The sequence below is a fragment of the Oncorhynchus nerka genome, linkage group LG25 (genome assembly GCF_034236695.1).
Source record: "Oncorhynchus nerka isolate Pitt River linkage group LG25, Oner_Uvic_2.0, whole genome shotgun sequence".
Taxonomy (NCBI): Eukaryota; Metazoa; Chordata; class Actinopteri; order Salmoniformes; family Salmonidae; genus Oncorhynchus; species Oncorhynchus nerka.
In genome coordinates this window covers 23,339,283-23,358,367 of record NC_088420.1, presented here as the reverse complement: position 1 = coordinate 23,358,367, position 19,085 = coordinate 23,339,283, and the positions used below count along the sequence as shown (strand labels likewise).

The 19,085-nt window shown below is 47.7% G+C and overlaps 1 protein-coding gene across 1 annotated transcript in view; it reads left to right on the top strand.

The window, feature by feature from the left end:
- Positions 1 to 14,617, top strand: part of LOC115109244 (neurocan core protein-like) — a 204,321-nt gene extending 189,704 nt beyond the window's left edge. Inside the window, exons 14-15 of the mRNA XM_065009929.1 lie at positions 2,787 to 2,969; positions 4,628 to 14,617. Coding sequence (XP_064866001.1) covers positions 2,787 to 2,969; positions 4,628 to 4,827 — 383 coding nt within the window. The 3' untranslated portion in view covers positions 4,828 to 14,617. The remainder of the gene's footprint in view (positions 1 to 2,786; positions 2,970 to 4,627) is intronic.
- The last annotated feature ends 4,468 nt before the right edge of the window (positions 14,618 to 19,085 follow it).

Genomic DNA, 19,085 nt, shown 5'->3' with positions numbered 1-19,085 from the left:
CCCCTGGGCGTGTACTGCAGTCAGAGACCAGACCTCCCCCTGGGCGTGTACTGCAGTCAGAGACCAGACCTCCCCTGGGCGTGTACTGCAGTCAGAGACCAGACCTCCCCTGGGCGTGTACTGCAGTCAGAGACCAGACCTCCCCTGGGCGTGTACTGCAGTCAGAGACCAGACCTCCCCCTGGGCGTGTACTGCAGTCAGAGACCAGACCTCCCCTGGGCGTGTACTGCAGTCAGAGACCAGACCTCCCCCTGGGGCTGTACTGCAGTCAGAGACCAGACCTCCCCTGGGCGTGTACTGCAGTCAGAGACCAGACCTCCCCTGGGCGTGTACTGCAGTCAGAGACCAGACCTCCCCCTGGGCGTGTACTGCAGTCAGAGACCAGACCTCCCCCTGGGCGTGTACTGCAGTCAGAGACCAGACCTCCCCCTGGGCGTGTACTGCAGTCAGAGACCAGACCTCCCCCTGGGCGTGTACTGCAGTCAGAGACCAGACCTCCCCTGGGTGTGTACTGCAGTCAGAGACCAGACCTCCCCCTGGGCGTGTACTGCAGTCAGAGACCAGACCTCCCCCTGGGTGTGTACTGCAGTCAGAGACCAGACTTCCCCCTGGGCGTGTACTGCAGTCAGAGACCAGACATCCCCCTGGGTGTGTACTGCAGTCACAGACCAGACCTCCCCCTGGGCGTGTACTGCAGTCAGAGACCAGACCTCCCATGGGAACGTACTGCAGTCAGAGACCAGACCTCCCACTGGGGCCAAACTGCAGTCACAGACCAGACCTCCCACTGGGGCTGTACTGCAGTCACAGACCAGACCTCCCATGGGAACGTACTGCAGTCACAGACCAGACCTCCCATGGGAACGTACTGCAGTCACAGACCAGACCTCCCACAGGGGCTGTACTGCAGTCACAGACCAGACCTCCCACTGGGGCAGTACTGCAGTCACAGACCAGACCTCCCACTGGGTCAGTACTGCAGTCACAGACCAGACCTCCCACTGGGGCCAAACTGCAGTCACAGACCAGACCTCCCCCTGAGCGTGTACTGCAGTCACAGACCAGACCTCCCACTGGGGCTGTACTGCAGTCACAGACCAGACCTCCCACTTTGGCAGTACTGCAGTCACAGACCAGACCTCCCATGGGAACGTACTGCAGTCACAGACTAGACCTCCCCCTGGGGCTGTACTGCAGTCACAGACCAGACCTCCCACTGGGGCTGTACTGCAGTCACAGACCAGACCTCCCACTGGGGCAGTACTGCAGTCACAGACCAGACCTCCCATGGGAACGTACTGCAGTCACAGACCAGACCTCCCACTGGGGCTGTACTGCAGTCACAGACCAGACCTCCCATGGGAACGTACTGCAGTCACAGACCAGACCTCCTATGGGAACGTACTGCAGTCACAGACCAGACCTCCCACTGGGGCAGTACTGCAGTCACAGACCAGACCTCCCACTGGGGCAGTACTGCAGTCACAGACCAGACCTCCTATGGGAACGTACTGCAGTCACAGACCAGACCTCCCACTGGGGCAGTACTGCAGTCACAGACCAGACCTCCCATTACTGTAGTCACAGACCAGACCTCCCACAGGGGCAGTACTGCAGTCACAGACCAGACCTCCTATGGGAACGTACTGCAGTCACAGACCAGACCTCCCACTGGGGCAGTACTGCAGTCACAGACCAGACCTCCCATTACTGTAGTCACAGACCAGACCTCCCACAGGGGCAGTACTGCAGTCACAGACCAGACCTCCCATGGGAACGTACTGCAGTCACAGACCAGACCTCCCATGGGAACGTACTGCAGTCACAGACCAGACCTCCCACAGGGGCTGTACTGCAGTCACAGACCAGACCTCCCATGGGAACGTACTGCAGTCACAGACCAGACCTCCCACTGGGGCAGTACTGCAGTCACAGACCAGACCTCCCACTGGGGCAGTACTGCAGTCACAGACCAGACCTCCCACTGGGGCAGTACTGCAGTCACAATGCCGGGATACCTGGAAAATACATATTTCCTCCCCTTCTTCCCTCCTTTCCTCCACTCCTTGGAGTTATTACTGATCTGACAGTTCCACATTAATGTATGAGGAATGTCATACGGACCTCTCATTTTCACCACGTGTTTCAACCATGTTTCAAATGAGCAATCAGCCATTACTTCAAGGAAGCGAATGAAGGATTTACTGTAGTCTGCAGATGGGTTGTTGAATGGTAACTGTCTAGGGGTTAGTTAATGTACTGGGGGCTTTAGGTTTCAACTGCAGGGCTGCCATCTAGGGAATGACAGAGGAACTGCACCTTCACCCCCAGTCAACCCTCCTCATCATTCGTCTCTCATTTGTCCCCCTTCTAATCCGGCCAATGAGATGCAAGCGTGGGTGCATTCCTAACACCTGTCACACACTGTGGCCCCTAAGGCCCCTGTCCCCTCTAAGATAGTTTGTGTATGATGAAATTGCCCCTACACACTAATCTAAGGTCAATTTTGTGTTTTCCTCCTGAATAGTGAATGCTAGATTTGATGGAGGGTAAACTGATCTTAGATCTGGTCCTATGGGGAACTTCTAGCCAGAGCTGAAAGGTCAGTGAGTCAGCGTGAGGTCTCATGGGGGACAAGGGCATAAAAGGGACATGCACCCAGGCAAAGAATGACTGTGATGTACACCACTGTGAATGCTGGTAATAGACATCATATTATGACCTCATGTCCCACTCATCCATTGCTGTGCTTCTATCTCTCCCTCTCTCTCTCTCTCCATTGGCAGTGCTGTGTGGGAACCCCCCCAACGTGGAGAACGCCTTTCTAATTGGCCGTAAGCGGTCCCACTATGACATTCATTCATTGGTGCGTTACCAGTGTGCCGATGGGTTCCTCCAACGTCACGTCCCCACGGCCAAGTGTCGTGCCAACGGCAAGTGGGACCGGCCCAAGATCATCTGCACAAAGTGTGAGTGATCAAGACCGCTAAAGGGTTACGTTTTATGTCTATGGGGTTAATGCTCAAACAACAGGAGAGGAATGGACACGACAATTAGATCAGATTCAGTAGGAATACAAGACTCTCTATAGAAGTTGTAGCATGTACTCTATTTTGAACAGCTTTTCATCAGATAGAGGTTGTGTGATGATGGTAATGTCCTTTTAATGTCGATAAAACTAAGTTACAGCTCTTTTTCTGTGAGATTGACAGCCAGGGGTTTGGAGGAATGCCAGAAACACCAATAAGAAACATTTTATTTTACCATCCTCCCATAGAGTAATAAAAGTCACTCTGCAGAACAACATCCATCTTTCTTTATGACAGCAGGGTCTTTCATATTGTAGGATGATGAAGTCATTAGAAACCTTATTCTCCTTTCACCTTTCAAACTGTGATATTTATTCGTCTCATACTGATGTAATGGATTGCTGCTGTTTGAAGTGAAAATATGGAGCCTTGTTATTTGTTTTATTCCGGTCATTTTGAATGTTGTTTTCCTGCCATCGTTGTTTGTTAGTCATCATTGTACTGGCAAGGTAGACTTTTTGTTGGCAAACCCAAACCAGGACCAACGGATCCAATTTGGCAGCACAACATAGGAAGGAAGTGGCTTACTCAGGCCGTGAGTGGGAGAACAGTCCTAATACATGTAGAGAGCTCGGCGCCCACACTGTTCAATGTAAACTAGAGTAGACACTCAGAGCTGAGTGGCTGATGTTGAGAGCTGTATATCTGTGGTGTTGACATTTCGTTCCCCCCCTCCCTCCTCTCATATACCTCTCTCACTCTATCTCATCCTTGACTCTCCCCCGTTGCTTCCGCTCTACCTGTCACACACCCCTCTACTCCCTCTCATCCGGTCTCGCCTCCCTCTTACCCCTCACTCCTCCCCTTTCACCTCCTTTCACACCATTCTCTCCCTCTCTCTTACCCCTCACTCCTCCCCTTTCTCCTCCTTTCACACCATTTTCTCCCTCTCTCTTACCCCTCACTCCTCCCCTTTCACCTCCTTTCACACCATTCTCTCCCTCTCTCTTACCCCTCACTCTTCCCCTTTCTCCTCCTTTCACACCATTCTCTCCCTCTCTCTTACCCCTCACTCCTCCCCTTTCACCTCCTTTCACACCATTCTCTCCCTCTCTCTTACCCCTCACTCCTCCCCTTTCTCCTCCTTTCACACCATTCTCTCCCTCTCTCTTACCCTCACTCCTCCCCTTTCTCCTCCTTTCACACCATTCTCTCCCTCTCTTACCCCTCACTCCTCCCCTTTCACCTCCTTTCACACCATTCTCTCCCTCTCTCTTACCCCTCACTCCCCCCTTTCACCTCCTTTCACACCCTTCTCTCCCTCTCTCTTACCCCTCACTCCTCCCCTTTCACCTCCTTTCACACCCTTCTCTCCCTCTCTCTTACCCCTCACTCCTCCCCTTTCACCTCCTTTCACACCATTCTCTCCCTCTCTCTTACCCCTCACTCCCCCTTTCACCTCCTTTCACACCATTCTCTCCCTCTCTCTTACCCCTCACTCCCCCCTTTCACCTCCTTTCACACCCTTCTCTCCCTCTCTCTTACCCCTCACTCCTCCCCTTTCACCTCCTTTCACACCCTTCTCTCCCTCTCTCTAGCCCGACGAGCCCACCGCTACAGACGGCACCATGATCACAGCGGGAGATGGGAGCGTAAAAAGCACAATAAACACAGCCATGGACACGGTGAGGGAGGCCACCACGGAGGAGACCAGGGCCACAGGCACGGCCATGGACACGGAGGCCACCACGGAGGAGACCAGGGCCACAGGCACGGCCATGCTCATGCCCACATCTGAACCGAAAGCCTCCACAGCCCAAACCTCACCTCACTGCCCAGTCTCCCTCTCTACTGCTCTCTACCCCCTGTCCACCCCCTCTCCTGCCCTTTTCCTGACCCCACAGCCTGGCTCCCCGAGCCAGCATGTATCATACTCAACTTTGAGGCCTGACAGCCGACTGCTAGGCCTCACTGAGACAATAACAATCCCTTTGTACTCTTTTCTTTACCTTCAACACTTTCCTTTTCTTTCATTTATCCCTCCCCCTTCACGACCTACTGTCATCGAGTCAGTGAGGACCCAGGATACGGGGCTTTACTCACCTAATTAAGCTTTTGTTTACATAAACAATTGTGGAGGAGGAGATTTAGTACAAGCTGTAAATAGTGACAACATCATTGGAATCAGAAGTCGAGGAATAGATAGATACATGCATCCATGTTTTTCCACGAGTCTTCATTCTAACAGACTTGTTGTCTGAGTGTATTTCCTGACTTTGCTGTTTTTGGTTAGCTCTTTGTAAGACATTTGACTTAATAACCTACAACAGTTATTCTGAACAGATTGACATGCTTTGCTTTGACACTGGTGCTTGTACTGATTGAGTAGCGTTGTGTTTCAGCATCGTAAGACAGACACTTTGGACTGGGTGTACTAGGTGCACAGAGGAAAACAGAGATAACTCACAGTTAGCTTGTATCTGAGTCAACCTCACACCACTGAGGTCAAATCAAATCGAATCAAGCATCCACAGCAGTCTTTTTTTAAAGCTGAACTGGAAATGTTACTTTAATGGTTTCTTCTAACAATATCATCCTACGGTATGTGTTGCCTTTCTAAGTCATTCTGTGTTCCTGCTTAAGTACTAGAGGAGATTGCTAGTTGGTTGTCGAGAAACCCAACCCAGAAAAGCTGTTACCTTTGAACTGGACAGATTGTGATTGAGTCTGGTTTTCCAGCTAGCTAATAGGCAATGATCCTTCATTAGAATCCTGTCATGCCTATCACCACACTCTCCTATTCCATCTGTGTCTCTAAATTGAAGGTCTGTTCATCGTCTACCTTAGAGCTCTACTTCTCTGGCCAGCTGAGGAGAAATTGTTCTGTCAGACTGTCAGAGAGAGAGAGAGAAGGACATGTGGAGAAATAGAGAGAGAGAGAAAAATAGAGAGGAGCAAGGAATCTGGACTCTTAATTACAGTTGTCCCCGTTCTCCAGCACATCAAACAGAGGGATGACAGGGCTCTCTGTGCAGCCGTCGGGTACAGAGCTGGGGCCATAATTAGCTTCAGAAGTACTGCTAATAGGACATGGGGCCATAAAGTCGGGATGACTACCAGAAGAGACCTGGGCTGGGGGGGGGGGGGGGGGGGGCAAAGAACCAGAGCTGTTGGAAAAGGCAGAGGTGGCTGGGTTCAGAGCCCAATCTCAGTGAGGGTTGTGTGGGGTTAACAGTGAAGCGACAGGACTCACAGAAGATGCTAGAAAAATTATAGATGGTTAGAAGAGATAAAGCACTTTTGTTTTTCTGGACATGGAGGCAATTGGCTATCGTTCACATTGTTTCACAATAGTACTCACTCCAGGTGTGTCCTGGTTTTAAACAGGTGTACTGCAGCCTGGGATAAGACCCGGCCCACCTCCTCTCTGCAGCCGCTAAAAAATGAGACAAGTTTTGTTTTTCACTGCAGGGTCCGACTGATTCTCTAAAGCTCCTTTATCACCTTATGCAATTCCTCTGAGCTTACATCCCCCTCTTTCTCTTTCTTTCTCTCCTCTCTCTTTTTGCTCTCTCTCTCTCTCTCTCTCTCCCTCTCTCTCTCCCTCCCTCCCTCTATCTCTCTCTCTCTCTCTCTCTCTCTCTCTCTATCTCTCTCTCTCTCTCTCTCTCTCTCTCTCCCTCCCTCCCTCCCTCACTCCTCCAGTTCTTCCCTTGTCTTTCATCCTCAGCCCTTTATCCACCTTGTCAATGACACAGATGGGGAAGAGAAAGAAAAGAGAGAGAGGCTCCATATCAGTACAATTCATCTCCCTTAAAGCATGCTTAATTAATGAAGAGGTTATCATCCTGACCTTTGTCCCTGGCTGTGATGGCAGTGGCTATGCTCTGACGGATAGGGAGCCACAGGCCTTTCACAGCACTCAAGCTCTGACGTCTTTAACATGTCAGTCTAATACCTGCTTTTTTCTACCTGCTTTTTTCTATCCGTCTACTATTCCAGACATTCCAGACAATGGATTGACTATGGGTGGGTGCTCCTTGGGCATTTCAATCAGCTGAGATTCTCATAGAGAAAGCGTGATGACTATGATTCATATGGACATAAGCAGGTCAATGCGTGTCTGTCTCTCACAGTAATACGAGGGACAGAGTGGTGTGTGTGACAGGAAGAACAAATATGAACAGAGGTGATTGGATCTCTCTCTCGCGTGACAGAACTATAAAACTATAACAAACAGAGACTTCTGAGAGAGAGACTGGGCTTGAATGAGGTGTGAGGATCCAATCAGATGTTGGATATGATTAGGGAGTAGAGATGGAGTCCTGGTTGTTTTATAGGACAGTGGAGGCTGACCAACATGTCTTGCTTGGCTGGTAGTCATCCTCTCGTCTAGGAAGATGATCTCCCCACCAGACCCGCTGGTTATTGCAGGTCTCCTGGAGCAATGGGTCAACTCAGATCAATGTGCTCCGTGGATGGTGTGGGCCTGCTCTGATGCACACAGATATACCCTCAATCTCTGACACTCACAGACACATACTCTCTCTCTCTCTATCATAGAGACACATTCTCTCTCTCTCTATCATAGAGACACATTCTCTCTCTCTATCATAGACACATACTCTCTCTCTATCATAGACACATTCTCTCTCTCTATCATAGAGACATACTCTCTCTCTATCACAGACACATACTCTCTCTCTATCATAGAGACATACTCTCTCTCTATCACAGACACATACTCTCTCTCTCTATCATAGAGACATACTCTCTCTCTATCACAGACACATACTCTCTCTCTCTATCATAGAGACATACTCTCTCTCTATCACAGACACATACTCTCTCTCTCTCTATCATAGAGACATACTCTCTCTCTATCACAGACACATACTCTCTCTCTCTCTATCATAGAGACACATTCTCTCTCTCTCTATCATAGAGACACATTCTCTCTCTCTATCATAGACACATACTCTCTCTCTATCATAGACACATTCTCTCTCTCTATCATAGACACATACTCTCTCTCTATCATAGACACATTCTCTCTCTCTATCATAGACACATTCTCTCTCTCTATCATAGAGACATACTCTCTCTCTATCATAGACACATACTCTCTCTCTCTATCATAGACACATACTCTCTCTATCATAGACACATACTCTCTCTCTATCATAGACACATACTCTCTCTCTCTATCATAGAGACACATACTATTTCTATCATAGACACATACTATCTCTATCATAGACACATACTCTCTCTCTCTATCATAGACACATACTATCTCTATCATAGAGACACATTCTCTCTCTCTATCATAGACACATACTATCTCTATCATAGAGACACATACTCTCTCTCTCTATCATAGACACATACTATCTCTATCATAGAGACACATTCTCTCTCTCTATCATAGACACATACTATCTCTATCATAGAGACACATACTCTCTCTCTATCATAGACACATACTCTCTCTCTATATCATAGAGACACATTCTCTCTCTCTATCATAGACACATACTATCTCTATCATAGAGACACATACTCTCTCTCTATATCATAGAGACACATTCTCTCTCTCTATCATAGACACATACTCTCTCTCTATCATAGAGACACATTCTCTCTTCCCTATCTGACTCACTCTCCCACTCTCTCTCACCCTCTCTTTCTCTGACACATACACACACGCTTACACACTTTCATCTTGATATACACCCTCGATTCAAACACACACACGCAGCCACCCGTTTTCTCCCTCTCTTCCAGCTGCCCTCCCTCTCCAGCTCTGTAGTCTGATGGCCTGAAGGCAGACAGACGGCCGACGATGGGATCGCTGCTTCATTGTGATGAACCTTAATTATGAAGACGAGTCACTAAACAACTGAGGTCGCCCACAGCTGTCTGCTGCCACGGCACGGCATGGTCGCCCACAGCGGTCTGCTGCCACGGCACTGCATGGTCGCCCACAGTTGTCTGCTGCCACGGCACGGCATGGTCGCCCACAGCGGTCTGCTGCCACGGCACGGCATGGTCGCCCACAGCTGTCTGCTGCCACGGCACGGCATGGTCGCCCACAGCTGTCTGCTGCCACGGCACGGCATGGTCGCCCACAGCGGTCTGCTGCCACGGCACGGCATGGTCGCCCACAGCTGTCTGCTGCCATGGCACGGCATGGTTCACCCACAGCAGTCTGCTGCCACGGCACTGCATGGTCGCCCACAGCGGTCTGCTGCCACGGCACTGCATGGTCGCCCACAGCTGTCTGCTGCCACGGCACTGCATGGTCGCCCACAGCTGTCTGCTGCCACGGCATAGTCGCCCACAGCGGTCTGCTGCCACGGCACTGCATGGTCGCCCACAGCTGTCTGCTGCCATGGCACTGCATGGTCGCCCACAGCTGTCTGCTGCCACGGCATAGTCGCCCACAGCGGTCTGCTGCCACGGCACTGCATGGTCGCCCACAGCTGTCTGCTGCCATGGCACGGCATAGTCGCCCATAGCTGTCTGCTGCCACGGCACAGAGAGGGAGAGAGAGAGAGAGAGAGAGAGAGAGAGAGAGAGAGAGAGAGAGAGAGAGAGAGAGAGAGAGAGAGAGAGAGAGAGAGAGAGAGAGAGAGAGAGAGAGAGAGAAATCCATTTCACTTGCTTTGGCAATGTAAACATATGAGCGGGAGTGGGAGAGTAGTGGGATACTGCTTAATTAGAACTGCACTCCGCACGGTTGGCAAACTGTGTGTGTGTGGATGAGTAGATGCGCAGTCAGGTAGCGTGTGATTGGATCAGAGTTTGGAATAATATGAGCAGAGGAGAAGTTCACTTTCTGTCGTCTGACTCAGGTAGCAATAGACAAGCAGCCTGAGAGGAAGAAAACTCTGTTAGCATTCTGAAGCACAAGCTGTAATGAGATGTTAACCTTGCCCTTTTGTATTTACGTTGTTCTGGGAGTGAGAGGAGGAGGACAGGAGCGAGGCAGGAGCGGAGAGGAGAAGGGAGAGAGCACTGCCCTCTATTTAATCTGGGCCCTGCGTTAGCTGGAAACATCCATCAATGACTACATACACTGCTTTAGTATGATCAACGTGTGTATCTCATCTCCATCTCCTCTCCTCCTCTCCTGTCCTCATTTCACTCCTCTCCTCCTCCCCTCCCCTCCCCTCCCCTCAGTGCTGGTGTACAGCAGCCCATTGAGGGCAGTTAATCCTGACACTAAACCCCAACACCACAAGACTCTCTACTGTAGCTCACCGTCATCTTTCTACCATGCTGCTGGTGAATCAGATGACAGCTCTGTAGCAACAGAGGCATTAAAGCCACCGCTGTGTCAGTTCTGTCTCCAGCCCCTCCAGTAAAAGAAGATTCAGCGTAGCGGTAGTCCCGTGCCGAGGACACCTGCTTTCTGACTGCTAGAGAGTAGCATCACCTGTTATGGTATTAACCCTACGAGAGGAGAATGACATTCACTCTATGAGCCTGAGAAGCTGTGGTAGATGTGATTGTTTTTATCAGATCATTTTTGCTAGATACCACCCATATCAGATGTTAAACTTCGTACATCGACAAGCTGATCAGAGTGGGGAATAACTATTGAATCTGTTGGAGGTGAGGTGCGTACTGGCAGCAGAGAAGTCAGGTGCAGGAGAGCGAAAACTGATTTACAACGGTGTCGTTTAATCAACAGAAATCACCGTCAACAGAACAATACAATAAATGGGTCAAACAAAACCCGGTAATAGAAACAATTATGGACAAGGACATGGGGAAGAACAGAGGGTTAAATACACAACATGTAATTGATGGAATTGGAATCAGTTGTGATGGAAGACAAGACAAAACAAATGGAAAATGAAAAGTGGATCAGCGATGGCTAGAAGATCGGTGACTTCGACCGCCGAACGCCTCATGAACAAGGAGAGGGACCAACTTCGGCGGAAGTCGTGACAGCCGCGCGATCCGGACGAAGACGGTGGAACTCCTGCAGCATTGAATGGTCTAACACGTCCTCGCCCGGAACCCAGCACCTACCCCTCCCACTCCACGAGATACTGAAGGCCTCTCGCCCGACGCCTCGAATCCAGTATGGAGCGAACGGAGTACACCGGGGCCCACCCAATGTCCAGAGGGGACGGAGGAACCTCCCGCACCTCAGACTCCTGGAGCAGGCCAGCCAACACCGGCCTGAGGAAAGACACATGGAACGAGGGGTTAATACAGTAATCGGTTGGAAACTGTAACCTTTAACAAACCTTGTTCACTCTCCTCAGGACTTTAAATGGCCCCACAAACCGCGGACCCAGCTTCCGGCAGGGCAGGCGGAGGGTACAGGTTTCGGGTCGAGAGCCAGACCCGGTCCCTCACCGGGATCTGATTCAGACCCCGATAGTCAATACACAGGCGCAGACCTCCCTCCTTCTTCTTCACAAAAAAGAAACTCGAGGAGGCGGGTGAAGTGGAGGACCGAATGTACCGCTGACGCAGGGATTCAGAGACATATGTTTCCATAGCCACCTTCAGTCTTCGCCTGTGAGAGGGGATACACGTGACTCCAGAGAAGTGCAGCGTCTACCAGGAGATTTATCGCACAATCGCCCCTTCGATGGGGTGGTAATTGAGTCGCCTTCTTTTTAGAAAGGCGAGAGCCAAATCGGCATATTCAGGGGTGTAATGCGCACGGTGGAGACCTGGTCTGGACTCTCCACCGTAGTAGCACCAACAGAAACCCCTAAACACCTCCCAGAGCACTCTCGCGACTTCCTCGTGAGGGTCCTCTTTTGCCAAGAAACAGTGGGGTTATGACAAGCTAACCAGGCTAGGCCCAGCACCACGGGAAACGCAGGAGAGTCAATAAGGAAGAGACTAATTCTCTCCTTGTGACCCCCCTGCGTCACCATGCCCAGAGGAGCGGTGACCTCCCTAATCAACCCAGACCCTAATGGTCGACTATCTAAGGCGTGAACGGGGAAGGGCACAGCCACGGGAACAATGGGGATCCCTAAACTATGGGCTAACGCTCTATCAATAAAATTCCCAGCTGCGCCTGAATCGACGAGCACCTTATGCTGGGAATGCGGGGAAAACTCAGGGAAAGTGACATACACAAACATATGTGCAACAGAGGGCTCTGGGGGAGAGTGGTGCCGGCTCACCTGGGGTGACACCAGAACGCCCTGCCTGCTGCCTCAATCCTCAGAGGAACCGTCCCAGCACCGACCGGCGGTGTGATCTCTGCGGCCACACGAGCTGGTGCACGAGCTGGAACCCCCTCCGGTCACCCTGCGCAGCGCCCCTCCCAGCTCCATGGGTATCGGAGAGGGGGTGCGGGAGGATGGAACCACCAGACCCCGATCTGAACGTCCGCGGGTAGCCAGCAGGTTGTCCAGCCGGATGGACAGGTCCACCAGCTGGTAGAACGTGAGGGTGGTATCTCTGCAGTCCAGCTCCCGACGGACGTCCCCGCTCAGACTGCAGCGGTAATTGTCGATCAGGGCCCTGTTGTTCCATCCCGCGCCGGCAGCCAGGGTCCTAAACTCCAGGGCGAACTCCTCGTTTCCTGCCTCAGATGAAAGAGGTGCTCACCCGCCGCTCTAACCTCGGCCGGGTGGTCGAAGACTGCCTGGAAACGGCGGGTGAACTCCTCAAACTGGTCCAATGCCCCATCTCCCTCTCTCCACACGGCGTTGGCCCACTCCAGGGCTTTCCCAGTGAGGCACTAGATGAGGGCGGACATCCTCTCACGGCCCGACGGAGCCGGGTAGACGGTGGCCAGGTATAGGTCCAATTGTAGAAGGAACCACTGGCAGTTCGCAGCCTTCCCGTCATATTCCAGGGGCAGGGAGAGACGAATCCCACTGGGACCAGGAGGAAGAGAGGCGCTCAGGGGAGACCCCGGTTGTGCTGGTGGAGGCGCTGGAAGAACTCCCTGTCTCTCCCAGCGATCCATTGTCTGGACAACGCGGTCCATGGCGGTGCCAAGATGGTGGAGCATTTCTGCATGCTCCCGGACGCGCTCCTCCACCCCTAATACCCGGGGTACCTGCTCCTGCTGACTCCATAATTTTGGTCCATAATTCTGTAGTGAGGTGCGAACTGGTGGCAGAGAAGTCAGGCGCAGGAGAGCGACAACTGATTTACAACGGTGTTGTTTAATCAACATAAATCACCTTCAACAGAATAATACAATAAATGGGTCAAACAAAACCCGGTAATACCAGCATACCGTGCAACAAGCACTACAAGAAACAATTACGGACAAGGACATGGGGAGAACAGAGGGTTAAATACACAACATGTAATTGATGGGATTGGAACCAGGTGTGATGGAAGACAAGACAAAACCAATGGAAAATGAAAAGTGGATCAGCGATGGCTAGAAGGTCGGTGACTTCGACCGCCGAACGCCACCCGAACAAGGAGAGGGACCAACTTCGTCAGAATTAGTGACAGCACTGCAGACAGACAGCTCATTAATTTCATGGTTAGTCTGTCTGAGGTACTGTTAGAGTGTCTGTGAGACTGGCAGCATAAATTGATAGGTCTAATGTATATTGCTGACTGGTACCTAACCTACCTGTCCTCAGTGTCTTTGCAAGCTGACTTTTTGAACTTGTTCATTTCCTGGTTTGTTTTTGAGTTGCCAGACACTATTCTCTGTCCCTCCCTGTGTGTTTTTAAATCGACTCCAAAACAACATTGTGTGTGTTTGTGTGACTGTTTTGACCCTAAAATCAATTCCTTCTGTTTTACATGATATTCCCATAGCAGAGAAATGGTAACCCATAGCTGCCAAGCACTGGGTATTCATTAGTTATGTGAACTAACTATGTTGGCATCCTAATTGATGTACAATCCCCTTACTAGACCAGAATTTGTTTAATCTGGAGTGTTGAAATTATTTCTAAGAATTAGCAGTGAAGAGCTTATTTACTCCTTTTTGTATGTGGTTACATACAGTACAGCGTTACATACTGTTAATTAACTGAGTTAACATTTTGTCACTGTCAAGAAACCAGCACTTGCTCTGAGGAAGGAAGCTACAAACTGAGAGAATGGGAAACGAGGGATCCAGTCCCGTAGCAGCCAAGACCACAAATCACTCCTCTTCTCCTCTCGTCCTTTCCTCCTCTCTGTGATGTAAATACTGTGTGGGATTTTTAAAATAATTTTGAACCATGGGTGTGTTTGTTGCTTAGACTCGCTGGACCATATTCATACAGTCTCAGTACCCAACGCTCCGTTCACCAGACAGATGGGAGAGACACAACACTGCTGTTATGCCGCTGCTGCCACATCATTAGAATGAGAGGATCAACACTTCCTTTGGTGAGCCTAAAGTGACACATTACAGTTCTGACACAACACCGCCTCCCCCAGTATGCAGCAGCACTACAAGGACTATAGTACAAGCACAGATATGTTGTGTGATGATCTTGATGATGAGACAGACTGTGTGAATCTGGTCCTCAAGTATTCATCCGTATTTATTGATGTTCTTATAAATTCCAGTCCTATCATATTGTATGATATTCTTTACAAGACAAATGATCATTAAAAAACTTTGATTGGATCCGTTATATGGCTGTGTGTGTGGTTATATAGATTTTGGGATGTTGGTCTGATACTGTACACCACAGTCAATGATGCACTTTGTGGCCCTGGTGATCAGATCCATGCTAAGATATGGTAAATTGAGTCTTTTCATCTTATGTTGGCATGCAAGGTTTTTGAAAGATACAAAATCAGACATTCTGTCAGAGAATTGGCCTTTCCAAATACTGTATTGTAAAACCAACACTTACATTTTTTTTCATTGAAATATATCTCCTACATTCCTTCATAAATATATATATATATATATATATATATTTGACAATAAACAAAACATGCATAGACAAAAACAATAGGCAACTTAACATCTACACACATACGTCTCAACAAACAGTAATGGCATAACACTAGCTCAGACCCACATGTTCCCATCGTATCCACACCAATGCTTGTAAGACTCTGCCCCATATGACTTCATATTGTGTTATGTTGTTTCTGTTTGTAGACAGATTTGATCAATATTTAAATAAAGCATTTGATTAATTTGACTTCCAGTATTTAAGTAATAGCTTTCTCAATATAAGTGATGAAAATAATATTGTCCACCTAGCCACCAAGCTAGAATTCGTAACATATCATACGTTTTGGTAATGAAACATAATGTACGTTTTTCAAATCATGACATACTGTACATTTTGCAAATTTGTAACATATAATACGAATTGTAATTTGTAAGATTTCATACGAAATGGGTGATGGACATCCACAAATTAAAACATAACATATGAAACGTAACGTATCATACCAAATGGAGTCTTGGCTTTGCGTACATAATAATATGAAATGCTCTGAGACCAGGTTGAAATTCTATTCATTAGTTTATAACGGATTAAGCATACATTTTCTCTTTAACTGTAATTTAGTTTGTTATGTTGCAACACTCCTTCCATCTTGTGCCAATTACAGTTATTTTTAAGTCTTGATTCTGATAGTTGACCTATCATATGATATATTTTTCTGACTTAAATTCCCTCATGTCCAAAAGCTTTCATTGTCGAAATTTCGTGATATAACATTTTTAAGTTGCATTTATTTGAAAATGTCTACATTGGTCAGTCCAAAGTTGCTTTTTAATTCAGAACAATATCTGCTTCCTTTGTGGTGCTTGTAAGGGTTTTAGAGAAAGACCAAGGACAGCTTTGCATATGAAGTACAAAGCAAAACTAAACCGGCTTTGGGGCAAATTTACACTATATATACAAAAGTATGTAGACACCCCTTGAAAATATATATTATGTGGGCACAATGACTAACGGTAACAACATGTCTGTGTAAATATTTGTCTCTTTGTGTTTTAGTCTTACCATTAATCCATGAAATTGCCTGAACCTCCCCCAAGGTAAATGTATGTAAATAGTACATGCAAAGTCAGTCATTTGTGTTGTTCAGGCCTAGAGCAACCCATTTTCTCCAATTATGTGAGAATCAAGCTTGTGAATATTTAACATGCTACTACAGTGTTGTTTGCTATTGTTTTTCGGTCCTGCATGCAACCTGTATCTTTGCAAAGAGTAAAGAGTGTTTTTTTCAAAGGAATACATATCTCTGCTGAAAGTAGAGAAAGGGGGAGGGAGAGAGAGCTGGAAAGAGACTGTCCCACTGGGCACACACTGGTTGAATCAACGTTGTTTTCCCCTCATTTCAATGAAATTGCATTGAACCAACATGGAATAGACGTTGAACTGACGTCTGTGCCCTGTGTGTGTGTGTGTGTGTGTGTGTGTGTGTGTGTGGGGGGGTAATTTGTGGAAATTCTTTCCTTCTTAATGCATTTGAGCCAATCAGTTGTGTTGTGACAAGGTAGGGGTGGTATACAGAAGATAGCCCTATTTGGTAAAAGACCAAGTCCATATTATGGCAAGAACAGCTCAAATAAGCAAAGAGAAATGACATTCCATCATTACTTTAAGACATGAAGGTAAGTCTATACGGAATATTTCAAGAACTTTGATAGTTTCTCATGATGACCGCCACAGGAAAGGAATACCCAGAGTTGCCTCTGCTGCAGAGGAAAAGTTCATTAGAGTAACCTGCATCAGAAAATGCTGGCCAAATAAATGCTTCACAGCTACACAAGTAACAGACACATCTCAACATCAACTGTTCAGAGGAGACTGAGTGAATCAGGCCTTCATGGTTGAAATTGCTGCAAAGAAACCATTACTAAAGGACACCAATAATAAGAAGAGACTTGTTTGGGCCAAGAAACCAGAGCAATAGACAGTGGAAATCTGTCTTTGGTCTGATGAGTCTAAATTTGAGTCTTTGTGAGACGCAGAGTAGGTGAACTGATGATCTCTGCATGTGTGGTTCCCACAGTGAAGCATGGAGGAGAAGGTGTGATGGTGTGGGTTTGCTTTGCTGGTGACATTGCCTATAATTGATTAATTTATTTAGAATTCAAGGCATACTAAACCAGCATGGCTACCACAGCATCCTGCAGTGATACGCCATTGCATCAGGTTTGCTCTTAGTGGGACTGTCGTTTGTTTTTCAACAGAACAATGACCCAACCCACCTTCAGGCTGTCTAAGGGCTATTTGACCAAGAAGGAGAGTGATGGAGTGCTGTATCAGATGACCTGGCCTCCACAAACCCAATTGAGATGGTTTTGGATGAGTTAGACTGTGGATTGAAGGAAAAGCAGCAAACAAGTGCTGAACATGAATCATGTACTGTAGCTGTTGGGGCCTGTGGAACATACAGTCTGTAGACCAGATGGTACAGTTGGAGTTGGAAGTTTACATACACCTTTACCAAATACATTTAAACTCAGTTTTTCACAATTCCTGACATTTAATCAGAGTAGAAATTCCCTGTTTTAGATCAGTTAGGATCACCACTTTATGTTAAGAATGTAAAATGTCAGAATAATAGTAGAGAGAATTATTTATGTCAGCTTTTATTTCTTTCATCTCATTCCCAGTGGGTCAGAAGTTTACATACGCTGAATTAGTATTTGGTAGCAGTGCCTTTAAATTGTTTAACTTGGGTCAAACGTTTCGGGTAGCCTTCCACAAGCTTCCCACAATAAGTTGGGTGAATTTTGGCCCATTCCTACTGACATAGCTGGTGTAACTGAGTCAGGTTTTTAGGCCTCCTTGCTCGCACACGCTTTTCCAGTTCTCCCCACACATTTTCTATAGGATTGAGGTCAGGGCTTTGTGATGGCCACTCCAATACCTTGACTTTTTTGTCCTTAAGCCATTTTGCTACAGCTTTGGAACTATGCTTGGGGTCATTGTCCACTTAGAAGACCCATTTGCGACCAAGCTTTAACTTCCTGACTGATGTCTTGAGATGTTGCTTCAAAATATCCACATAATTGTCCCTTCTCATGATGGTTTACTGGTGCACTATTTTGTGAAGTGCACCAGTCCCTCTGCAGCAAAGAACCCCCACAACATGATACTGCCACCCCCGTGCTTCACGGTTGGGATGGTGTTCTTCAGCTTGCAAGCGTCCCACTTTTTCCTCCAAACATAACGATGGACATTATGGCCAAACAGTTCTATTTTTGTTTCATCAGACCAGAGGACGTTTCTCCAAAAAGTACGATCTTTGTCTCCATGTGCAGTTTGCAAACCGTAGTCTGACTTTTTTTATGGCTGTTTTGGAGCAGTGGCTTCTTCCTTGCTGAGCGGCCTTTCAGGTTATGTCGATATAGGACTCGTTTTACTGTGGCTTTAGTTACTTTTGTACCTGTTTCCTCCAGCATCTTCACAAGGTCCTTTGCTGTTGTTCTGGGATTGATTTGACCTTTTCGCACCAAAGTACGTTCATCTCTAGGAGACAGAACGCGTCTCCTTCCTGAGCGGTATGTCGGCTGCGTGGTCCCATGGTGTTTATACTTGCGTACTATTGTTTGTACAGATGAACGTGGTACCTTCAGGCATTTGGAAATTGCTCCCAAGGATGAACCAGACTTGTGAAGGTCTACAATTTATTTTCTGAGGTCTTGGCTGATTTATTTTGCTTTTCCCATGATGTCAAGTAAAGAGGCACTGAGTTTGAAGGTAGGCCTTGAAATACATCCACAGGTACACCTCCAATTGACTCAAATTATGTCAATTAGCCTATCAGAAGCTTCTAAAGCCATTACATTATTTTCTGGAATTTTCCAAGCTGTTTAAACACAGTCAACTTAGTGTATGTAAACTCATGACCCACTGGAATTGTGATACAGTGAATTATAAGTGAAATAATCTGTCTGTAAACAATTGTTGGAAAAATTACTTATGTCATGCAGACAGTAGATGTCCTAACCGAATTGCCAAAACTATAGTTTGTTAACAAGATATTTGTGGGTGGTTGAAAAAAGAGTTTTAATGACTTTAACTGTATGTTTGCATACCTGAAGCATTGATACTAAGGCAGTTTATATTGTGGTTTTCCTGTGAATGAGAAATTAGGCCCTTGTTCCCATTTCTGTTT